This window comes from Euprymna scolopes, chromosome 5 (genome assembly GCF_053919585.1).
Source record: "Euprymna scolopes isolate OS-2025 chromosome 5, ASM5391958v1, whole genome shotgun sequence".
Classification (NCBI taxonomy): Eukaryota; Metazoa; Mollusca; class Cephalopoda; order Sepiida; family Sepiolidae; genus Euprymna; species Euprymna scolopes.
This window is the reverse complement of record NC_136486.1, coordinates 77,333,869-77,346,019: the sequence shown is the minus strand read 5'-3', so window position 1 is coordinate 77,346,019 and position 12,151 is coordinate 77,333,869. Positions and strand designations below refer to the sequence as shown.

At 33.1% G+C, this 12,151-nt stretch overlaps 1 protein-coding gene across 3 annotated transcripts in view; it reads right to left on the bottom strand.

The window, feature by feature from the left end:
* Positions 1-920: 920 nt before the first annotated feature.
* LOC145276866 (charged multivesicular body protein 2b-like) overlaps positions 921-12,151 on the bottom strand; it is a 94,050-nt gene continuing 82,819 nt past the window's right edge. For 2 of the 3 annotated variants that reach the window (XM_080128266.1, XM_080128267.1), the window contains 5 exons: positions 10,858-10,959; positions 7,430-7,480; positions 1,982-2,084; positions 1,758-1,864; positions 921-1,591 (listed from right to left, as the gene is read on the bottom strand). In XM_080128266.1, coding sequence (XP_079984392.1) covers positions 1,484-1,591; positions 1,758-1,864; positions 1,982-2,084; positions 7,430-7,480; positions 10,858-10,959 — 471 coding nt within the window. In that variant the 3' untranslated portion in view covers positions 921-1,483. The remainder of the gene's footprint in view (positions 1,592-1,757; positions 1,865-1,981; positions 2,085-7,429; positions 7,481-10,857; positions 10,960-12,151) is intronic. The other variant, XM_080128268.1, reaches the window with a different exon arrangement.

Below are 12,151 nucleotides of genomic sequence, written 5' to 3'. Positions count from 1 at the left end.
TACAGAATTTGGCTAGGTTCAAATGCAGTATCTATTCTGGTATTACACTTTGTCTTTTCTGTTCTTGGCCAGTGAATGAGAAAGTCTAAGAAAAAACTGAAACAATTCTTATTTTCTGCCCCAAATCCAAAGAACCCTTTTTCTGAGGAGCTACATGTTTTGTACATTAAAACCTTTTGTCTAACTTTGTCCTAACAAGGAAGCAAGTAAATAGGCACTTAATATAGGGCTGATATAATTTTTTTCATTCATTAAAAAAACAAAAAAAAAAACAAATACTGAGAACAATATGGTCTTATACAAAATTGCTGAAGAATAATTAAAAAACATTTTTAAATTGACAATTCAGTGACAACAATTATTTTGAAAAATAGTCAATCTGGTGAAATTATACTAACCTTCAAAGGAGGAGGTAATGTCTGGGAGGATGGTATGATAACAAAAAAGATACTATACTAATCTTCTAAAATATATATTTAGATTAATATATTAGATCTTATTTTATGAGTGTAAAAGAGTAATCTCTCTCCTACTATCTCAGACTATACTACACTACTCCTCTATACTAATTAATACCAAGTACAATAGTCTTCAATAGTATAGTTTGAGCTTCAGACAGATATATAATCTCCATTATTAACAGATAAGTAATTTAAATGCAATTTCTGAAAGAGAACCAACCAGAAATGTATAATTTTACTTGGCAAAACATTTTTACTAGCAAAACATTTACAGTAATCTTTTTTTTTTTTAAATCATTCAACTAATTTTAATGCATTTTGAATTTTCATCTGTAGACGTTTGAAAAATATTGAGAGAAAAATAAATAAATTTAAAATAAAACCTAAACTTGAAAACTTAATTAACATGCTTTTCTTCCAAAATCAGAGAACTATGGTGAATAAGGTGAACAATTGTAGTCATGTTAAGAAATATTTATTGATTTCCAATAAAAGTTTGAAGTGAATTTCATTAAAAAAACAAAAACAAATCAAAAATAAAAATAACAAAATAAAAAATAAGAAATTAAAATAAAAAAAATCCATTGTACATTTTTAATAATGCATAAAAATAACTGTATTTTGAAAATCGTCTGAAAAGTTTATTTTTTTTTTTTTTAAAGAAAATATTTGTATTTAATTAATAATTAATTTCCATAATGGATAGCAAGAAGAAATTCTAGTGTATAGAAAATAATTTTAATAGTGAAAATATTATCCATCATAGAAAAAAAAAGATTTTTATTTTAAAGATTTACAATTTTTTTAATGAAAAATGTAATACAATTGAAATTCGATTTTTTTTCTTCCTTTTTTCAACTGACTTTTTATCAACTGATACTTGTGGCATAAGTCCATATATAAACATGATTTTGAGCCATCCAACAATTCATTTTTATCAAAAAAATTATTAGTATTAAATTGTAAGAACTTCTGTTGTTCAAAATAGTCCAGGAATGTTAATTTCAGGCACAAAATGCAATTCATAAATCCTTTAAAGCAGCAAGTTGTCGTTCGATTTCGTCATCAGTAATTTTAGATTTTGATGCTTGACCCAATGTGCCTTTGTGTGCAGAGGGAGCATCAACTAACTGTAAATGAGAAAAGAAAGATTTACTTATCATTCTGTGACTAAAACTTATAAAAAATGAAAAATAGCAGTTTAATTTCTGTTAGAACATTCATTTCTAATCAAAGATTTAAAAATCACATTTAAAAGAGAAAATAAAAAACAGGAGAAAATATAAGAAATCTCACCTTTCCTGAAATTTCAATTCCAATTTCATCCAAAACTTGATTAATAATGGCATCTTCTTCTTCTTCATCACCAAATTCAGTAAGAAGATCTTCAAGTGTATCATTAACTAGATATCAAAATATAAACAGAAACCAAATAAAGAAGGTATAAAAAAATCAAATTGTTAAAATGAAACGAAGACTGAATAAAATCAAAACATAAAATGAATTTCGAATGAACATACTCATTTCTTCAGACATTTCCATTTTTGTAGATTCTCTCTGAAAATCTTGCATCATTTTCATTGTTTTCTTTGGATCCATCACTTTATTCATTTGTGTCATCGTCTGCAATAAATATGGATATTTCACTTACTGAAAAGGACAGACATGTAAACTTTTCTTCATATATACAAATTTAATTCTTTTAGTGTGATGTATTCACAATCCTACTAAAAGAAAATCACCTAAGTCTCAATCAGAAGTCAGCAACAACTGATTGAATGGAAAACTATCTGAGACAACACCAACAAAAATTGAATCCTTATCAATGACTAAAATCTGATTGAAAATTGTGGTGAGTTTGCTAATCAGAAATATTTTTGCAAGTCAGAAACACTTTAAACAAAATTTTCTGTTATAAGAATTCTATGCTGGAATTGTGTTAGAAGAATGTTTGTTATTTAAGCATTTCAATATTAATAAACTTTAATTTCTCCAAGTTAAGAAATGAAGAAAACACAAATTCTTCCAGCTTAAATGGAAGGACCCCCCCCCCCCACCACTCCATTAAATTTAGAGAAGAAGATTATTTTTGCAGCAAAATATTCCAAATTCATCTATGGATGCAGGTTGACAATAGATCAATACAACTATTTGCACAAAATTACAGAAAGAGAAAATGAAGAAATGAAATAAGATTTAAAAAAATAAAAATGATTTAAAAATTAATATTCTTTGAAAAAAGAGAAAATAAAAGAAAACAAAGAAAAAAAGGAGCTACAAATTAAATATCAGCTCATTTTCTTTTAGGGTTTTATTTCAGCTTTCAAATGATGATAAATAAAACTTAAAATAAAAATACTTTTTAATCGGAACTTCAATCCATAATTAGAATTTAAAAACACACACATCTTCATTTTAACTATATTATACACTTTCGTTTTTATAATTGTCCTTTAAAATTCCAGCCTTGTGTTTAAAATTAGAAATTTTTAAATCTGTGGAATCTTTAATTTTTATTATGCTATAGAAATATAAAATGAATAATATATTTTGATTTTTGATTAATCTTATGAATGTGTACAAAATCAAATTTTATTTAGTACAGATTCCAATTATTTATAATTTGTATTAAATTCAGAAATTTTAATCACAAATAAAATTGAAACTAAGCTATTAAACTTTATCATGACGTTTCTGAACTTTTGCAGTGAGGATTTGCTATTTGTATTATTTGGATTCATTGGACTACTGGTCTCATCTTGAGTTTGATTTTTACATTTTGGTCGATGTAACTTCCGACCTTCTTCAGGTGTATCTTGTCGAACTCAGGAATATTTCTGCTGAACTTTGGAATTTGGACAGAATTTTGAGCGGAACTATTTACTTCATGGGGGTAGCACGCTCTTGTTTCGTTAGCCATGACTGGATAGAGGTCCTTAGTAAAGGAAGGAAAAGGGAAACCATCTGCCATTATGGGACGAAGTAAAAATTATAGAGAATAGTAGAAAGTAAGAAAGAAGCAGCACATATGCTGGGGAATAAGCAATTACTAAGTAGACCTAGTATAGAATTTAATATGATATGGGAACCATATTATTATGAATGCGAACAAAAAAATAATAAAAAGACATTTATCAAATACAAATGAACAATAATGAAACAAATGTGCCCTCTGGATTCGATACATCTTGCTGAAACAGAATGGGGAGACTCTTTCGAAACCCGGAAAATGTACAATAGACGAATGAACAACGTATGAAACTAACAAAGACACAACACACAATAACTTTCAAAGATAAATTTTATTACAAAAAATAAACTATGGTAGACAAGGGATGAAATTAAATAAAATGAAAAAAAAAAAAAAACAATTACGAGGGTGTGGAAGGGGTATCTTAACCTACTATCTGAAAATGCTACTGAGAAATATATCGATACAACAAAATATATCAGTCCAAACAAAATAATGACAAAATGAACTCATTAACTTAATGTACAAGAGAGGTATTCAGAGAGATAACTTACAGTTTTTATTTTTATTTTCTCTTTTTTTTGTTTCTTTTCTATGTGAAGTTTAACCACCATTTTATTCACTTCGGATGACAGTTCGTAACATGTGGTATTCCTACGTATTATTCATCCAATGTTTTAGTTATTTTTGGAGGGCTGTGTCCCTCGTGTTTGTAGAGTTGACATTCTATATTTCGATGATGCTGGTTCCTTCCCCCCTTCTCTGTCATGGTGGAGTGGAAATTTTTATCAGTGGATTGGCTGATTGTGTCATTGTTGGGTGGAAATTTTCCATGTGCACCCTCTCTCTTCTTAATACTCTTCTTACCCTCCTCTTTTTTCTTGGTTCGCTTGGTAACTAGCAGGAGTCAGAAAGCGTGTCACTGACCGGGTCACCTGCCAACTCGCTAGCTTGTCTGCTGAACGTCTTTCTCACCTCTTTTTCTTTCTTCTATACTCTCTTTCTCTCTCTCTTTTCATGTTCATTTTGCCTTGGTGTCAAAAATAAAAAAACCCAAAAAACTATATATTTTTTGACGGCCTAAAACTAAATTTTTAAATTTTCATAAAATACATAATCCAATTTAAAGATTATGTCACATTATATAAAAGGTAAAACGGCCAAAAAAGGCTTTTTTTTTCCGCAGTGATTCTCGAGGAGGGGCGGGGTACTATTTTGGAGAACTTTCCTTATACTTCCTAGATCGCAAATGGACGTCATCTCTATCTTTATTTTGATTGATATGGTCACTTGGCATTAAGTTGTAAATCTTGATGTGTAGGTACATTCACTTTTATTAGTGGCACTCCTTGATTTATGAGCGTAGTAATATGACACCAACAGATTATCAAAGAGGAAATATTTCTCTACAAAAGGATGCCATTTTCGAAATATTTTCAATTGAATTTCTTTCACTGAAGTTTTCAAGTTGGATTTTTTTTTTGTGAAAAACAACTTAAACCCTTTTTTAAGCTCACCATATTGATAAGTGACCTTTTTTCTTTAAAATGGTACTATTTTTTTATACCTAGAGACTCACAATATCACGCGCACTAAATTTGAAAAACAGCAACATTTTTTTTGTGTAAAAAATAAAGCCACGTTCACCAAAATTAGTGACATAACTTGAAGTAAGCTGGAAAAAAAAAAAACTATTAAAAACACAAGAAAAAGAATTATCTATATATATAAAAGCAAAAATATGCATGTGTTAGTGTGTGTGTGCACTTTTTGTGTAGTCTGCAAAAGGCTTTTTTCAAGGGGGCACTCGGTCGGCTCACTTCTTAAAACTTTTTATATACTGTCTAAATCATAAACTTAAGAATGGGAGTCGCGTCTATCTTTAATTTGCCCAACTTTTACATGCTATTTGAGATTTTTTTTTTCGATCACTGCATCTTTGTTTCGCTTTTCAGTATAAAAAAGCGAAACTGAATTGGTATCAGCAGTCCCCCGCGTCCAGAAAGTGATGGACGTTTGGTCAATGTCGGTTTTCACTGTCATATCAGACAATTGCTTTCATTTGGACACACTCCCCTAATAAAGGGGGAGCTGGTTTTCCCCAATGTGTTGGGGGAAACAAAACCAGCCAAAGTTGGATAAACAAACCCAAAAAAACTGCCCCGCAGTAAAAGTTAACTCAGCTACGGGCACGTGTCAATTCTGTTTTTAATACTTAAATAAATTCAAACATGTTTCAGTTACTCTTTCTTGCTGGCCAAGCGGTTAACGTGACAGGGTTTTTTCACACTTTATTTTCCACCTTCACCTCAAGGTTCGATCCTTCCTACCTACCAAAACATTTTTAACCCCCCCCCCCACACACACACAAACACCCAGGCAAAAATCAGAAGCTCACAGTATTAATGCCGGTGTCCCTCAGGGGTCCATCCTGGGCCCAACTCTTTTCCTGATCTACATTAATGATCTTCCAAATCATATCCTTACATCATTTGTAGACATTTATGCTGACGACACTACCATTTATGGTAGCACATCTAAGACAGTAAACAACCAAGTTCTCTCCAATTCTCTCTCCTCTGATCTTGAGCACGTAGTACAATGGGGTAAGGAGTGGCTGGTTACTTTTAATGCATCTAAAACCAAGCTTCTCTCTTTACATCATCAACATTCTGATCCACATCTGGCATCAATTGAAATGAATGGCTCTCGTCTTCAGGAGGCCTCAAGTTTTGACAAGCTTCTTGGCTTGACCATTACTCCTGATCTTAAATGGAACACGTACATCAAATCTGTTGCCAAGGCTGCTGGAAAAATGGTGGGATCTTTCTATCGATCTGGTAGATATCTCACTGCTGATGCTATTCTCTATCTATATAAGAGCCAGGTACGTCCAAGGATGGAATACTGTTGCCACATCTGGGCAGGAGCTGCTAGAAAGGACTTGTCCTGCCTTGATAGAGTTCAAAATAGACTTCGTAGCCTCGTAAGAGATGTCCTTTTCTCTTCCTTGCAACCTCTATCTCACAGAAGAGATGTTGCGAGTTTGTCTCTGATGTATCGTTATTTTCATGGAAAGTGTTCGACTGAGCTTCAATCTATGGTCCCCCCTCGCCAAACTTTTACAAGAAACACTTGTCTAGCTGTAAACACTATCAATAATTCCCCCCACTCTTTATCTGTGCCTAAACCTAAACGTAGATTCCATGAACAAAGCTTCTTTCTTAGAACTGCTCGCCTGTGGAATTGTCTTCCGTTTTCCTGCTTTCCGGCTGACTACAATATGGTTGTCTTCAAGTCTGACGTAAATAAGTTCTTGATGAGCCGTTCCATATAAGTTATCAAATTTACCAAATTTTCATTACTAATGATTACTATATTGTCCAATTTCTACTGTACACCCTTTAACCCTTATCCTTGAGTGGCCTCTTGGCCTTGATAATGTGGTGATGCCTATGTAAAAAAAAAAAAAAAAAAAAAAAAAGGCAACGATTTTTTCAAGAAATTTTAACATTGTTTTTTTTTTATATAATATTTAAACAGGGTTATTATTTCGCTTATTCTTTTGTTTTGATTTACCCACCACCACCACCACCACCACCACCACCACCACCACAAACACACCTCTAAACACCCGGACAACGCCAGGTACCCCCGCTAGTATATCTATAAACAAAAAGATTAAATTTTATTTAAATCAAAACTTATCCAAATAACCCAAAAAATAAACGATATATCGCAAGTTGAAGTTAAGGGAAATTTAACTTTATTTACCAGTTTTCGCATCCTAAACTAGACTAGTTTGGAATACCTACTAAGATGCAAGAAATATATATAAAAAAAACAAAAAACAATCGAGTAATGTTTTAATGGAATAAAAATGGTTTTACAAAACTGAAATCTTAAAATCAATGAACTTCAAGAATAATCTAAATCAAAATTTTTAATTTAATTAAGAAAAAAAGAAAAGACTCATCAGGAAGATAGAAAATGTTACTTTTGTTGTTGTTCCCATAGCATCAGCCATTTTCATATTTGAATGCATCATCTGAAACAAAAAAGAGAAAATATACTGTTAACTGAGAGTTCAAAGTAACCTTCATTTGTGATTCACAATATTATGAATCTTTAAGTTTAAGGTTGTATCATAATTACTTGAAATAATGTTAATTTTTTTTAATGTTTTATTTTACTCTTATTCACCCCAAATAAAACATATTGTGACTTAGATGTAATGGTCTATTTATAGGAACCATAACTACAAGGACACTATTTAGGGAGTTGAGTAACAAGAGTCTGTTCACATTACATTTAAATTTCTGCATATTAGTACAGTCAGGGAAGCAGGGAATTACAAAGCCTAGTAGTTTGTGAGAAGAAACTATAAGAGTAAAACGCTTTCCAACATCTCTACAGAGAATGGAAATGCTTGATAAGATAGATCGAGAAAAGGTGGAAGACCCATTATAAATTCAGCGCTAGTCTCAAACTCAGTAGACTTTTAAGTCCACTTTACATGGCGCTATGAACAGGATCCATTTCTACAGGATTTCTTTTTACCAGATTATTTCGTTACTGAAATTGGAATAGTAATGGCATTAGGACAATGCAATGATGAACATTACTTGCAATTCAGCAGTTGATAAATTTACAGACAAAAAATAACGAGTTTTGTGTCGGCAATGAAAATGTGTCAAACAGACCTCACACTAAAAAAACAGACAGACCTGTGATCAACGATAGTTACACTGACAGGGACTGAGCGTTATTCATTGACACATGGACCTGGTACAAACAAATGTGCAGTTTAATTGACCCCATGAAAATATGCAACAAATTAAGAATGGCTTGCTCAAACGAGGTAAACAGACTTTTGTTTGAACTAGTAGCCACAGAAGAACAGCTCCTATGGCATATACGACTCATTGTGGTGAAAGGTCTACATCAAGAAGTGCATAGATATAGATTCTACAATACGAGACAGCAAGAAGGGGAGGTGCTGCATTTTTAGAAAAACTTCGGTCCCAAGCGAGGTTTTGCAGCTGCTTACTATAAACTATTCAGGACATGATGGCTGGCCAACTCATCCCTTGACTTGCAAATATGGTACAAGTTGTTGGCCGAAGTCCATATGTTGACAACAGTGGAACAGAAATGCCACAGACGGGTTAGTCTAGAGACAACGGATACGTCGACTCTTCATTTGCAAAGCCGCCTAAATAAGTGTTTTATGTTTGGTTCGATAAGGTCCAAGAAAGAACCATCTCAGGAGAGGGAGGAACCCAGAACTCCTAAAAATAAACTTTGTGAGGGTGTGGGAGAACATCACACCCCAATGGGCTAGAAGGATGGAAGAAGCGTCCGGCGAGAAAACTCAGATGCCTTAATTGCGGAATTACTGAACACAAAAAGTGTGTCGAAAACCAAAGAGGTTGACAATGGAGTCAACGAGTTATTCAACATGACACCAGTCAAAAAACTTAGCAAGAAGACAATCATTTGGTGAACGAACACAGAAATAAGCAGCGATACCACATCTTGCAGGGAGCAGAGGAAGATTCAAAAGAAGATGCCCCCACCCTAAACCCTCCATAAAAGTCAAAGTATCTTTGATATCAGAGCTCCATGCCAAATTTGGGTGTGCTTTAGATAATGGGACTTGCTGTTGAATACACCATATCCAGGGTGTCATGGATACTGATGCTCAAACATGTTCGAGTGGTCCTGAAATACTGGAAGTACTGGGATGCACTAGCGACATGCTAATACCAACTACCCATAGGATACGTGGAATTGACTGGGATTTTACTTATTCGTCAACACTGAAAGACTTAGAATTAATCCCTCATGACTTCCCGTACTAGATATCGAAAGCTGACATGTCAACCTCAAATAATGGGATAGCACCATGTGAATGTCCCTAAAAAGAAACAGTTCTGAACAAACCTACAAGAATCCCGTTTACCCTTATTGGAAATAATAGGGAACATCTGGAACAATGGTTATGGGAGCATTTCAAAGCAAGTGCATCCAATACCTGCCCCCATCAACTGTTACAAGTTACAAGTTTCAAAGAACAAGTGATAAACCAGCTGTGAAAAAACAGTGCCAACACAAAAGGTTATATAAAATCTAATATCTATTTATAAGAATAATACACAAAAAAATAACCAAAGCTAGGAAAGGCAGTTACCAACTTTGGAGGATAAATGATACTCCTCCACATAGTGAAGAAGCGGATGGTGCCATCACTGTGAGCTTAGGCTAGTTACAATGATCCAACTTTGGGGGACAAAGGATACTCCCCCAATAGAGTGTAAGAAGCAGACAGTAATAATGACAAAAATAGCCATTATGTTGCAAATCATTCAAGGATGATGAGAAATAAAAGAGAAAAACGAGAAAGGCCATTAATGCATAGCAAGTTAACAGATGAAATATAGTCCCAAGCATAAATTATAGTATAACAAGGTACTTCTGAGGAGTATGTATGTGGGATGATCCTGGTTTTGTATTCTGGAACATTTCAGCGGGAATATTGGAGTGGGATATTTTAGAGCGAGTTGAGTCAACTCCAAATAAGTTCACTGAATCCTTTGTAAAAGCAATCCACCCTAGCTTATTGACAATTGAATTTTTTGTATACTTCAGCCATTCTCAGTTCCAGTGATAAACACTAAAGATGAAGAGGCAACTAGCTTCATATATTCACTGTTCTAATCCAGATCTTCAGTTGGTTACTTCTGTTTTCTCCAACCAGTAGGTGTGATTAGTGTTATCAACTTGAGGACGAATTCCTCCTTATCGCGTCTAAGAATATGACCACATCAAAGTTTCTTTTTAAAAAGAGTCTTGGTGATGCCGGTGGTATTGCATCTTGCATAAATAGTGTGGTCATAAATAGTGTGGTCATAAAAAGCGTGTTTTTAGTGTGGGCAAAGAGATGAATATTATATGTCAAAGGCAGTACATGTCAATCCATTCTGGAGGCAACAGAAAGCTACATGTGTGCAATTGATACAGATTACAATCTCATTCTTACTCTGTCCTATAAAGTTTGAACTAAGATACTTGAATTATTCGACTTCCTTGACAATGGTGTCATTGAGAATGATAGAGACTGTTGAAAAGTAGGTAGTTGTCTGACAAAACCTTTGTTTTAAAAGCAGTAATAATCCATGTGCTTGCCAGTTGTTCAATGCTGAAAATCAGAGTATGTTTCGCCGAGGATAGCAACAGCATTTACATACTCTAGGTTAGCAATAGAACAATCACAACTTGCACACCAACAAAGTTCAGTATGTCCCAATCAAAAATCCTCTCATTAATGCCAGACAAAAGTACCAGCAAAATAATTCTAACATAAGTAAAAGTCCCAATTAAAAACCCTTGTCTCCCTGCTTGAAAAAAAGGAAGAATACATACTTTTTGTTGACTTCCAATCGCTCCGACTCGAGATCCTACCATGAAATTTTTGTTTTTCTGTTTTCGAAGAGCCACAAGTTGTTTTGCAAGAACAGAAGCAGCCTAAAATGTTAAATACAAGTATTTTACTAGTCAATATTAAAAATTGTTTTTTCTCAACCAATTAAATCTAAATTTAAGCTTTTATTGATTAAAAATGTTACAGTATTAAATAGGACTTTCACATATTTTATCTTGTGATTAATGAAAATAGATTTTAAGAAAATAAGGTATGTTTTTTAACATTTCTAGATTTTATATCATTTTCTAGTAAATAGAAGATTTCATCATTATTTCAAATAGAAAAAATGAAACTAGATAGGCATAGAAAGGGCATTCCAAAAATACTTCCTCCTATTTTTTATTCTGCCCAAATGGATCAGAGGGGATTACAAATTGCATTGTTATAATGACTAAACTTATACATTCATGATCTGAAAGTTTCATCTCTTTGTTGCAGATATTGATGGTGTAACACTAAGAAAGTAACTCCTCTCATGTTAGAAGTAGAGATGCATCATTTAATTCCTGACAAAACTGCATTGAGAATACTGGTGACTATGTAGAAAAATAAATTCTGGAGCACAAAAGGTTGCTCGTTTTAATAGTACTAGTTCCGTCTTCATAGTTCTTCAACTTTTTGAGTTAAAAAATAGGAGGCTTTACTTTTGGAATGACTCTTATAGATAGAAGAAAGATTATATGGTAAGTAAATTTTTTAAAATGCCTTCCCTGTTTTAAATTTTTTATTAAAATATCTGTTTTAAACATTTTAATAAAAAAAAAATTTAAGAAAAAAATCCATGGCTTCGATTTTTAAACGTACACTTTTCTGTTGCTAGATTTTCAAAAACCCCTGCTCTCTCTCGCTCACACACACATTGTTTTAAACAATAGTATATTGTCCACAATACTGTATCTTGACAAGTGTTTGTATTGTATATATATATATTATATATATGTACTAGCGGAGGTTACCCGGCGTAGCCCGGGTGTTTGGAGGTGTGTGTGGTTTTGGGTAAATCAAAACTCCGGGGGGGGGGGGGGGGGGGTAGGTAAAATTAAAAAAAAAAGTTTTGGTTGGTGAGTATGAGGATCGAACCCGAACCCTATGAGGCGAAGTTGGAAATTAAAGTGTGAAAAAAAAAAAAAAGTGTGTGACTAACCATTGACCCACCGCGAGATACTAACGGAAACACGTTTGAATTTATTTAATTACTTAGATTTGGCAGGTGCACGTTTTAATGACTTAATG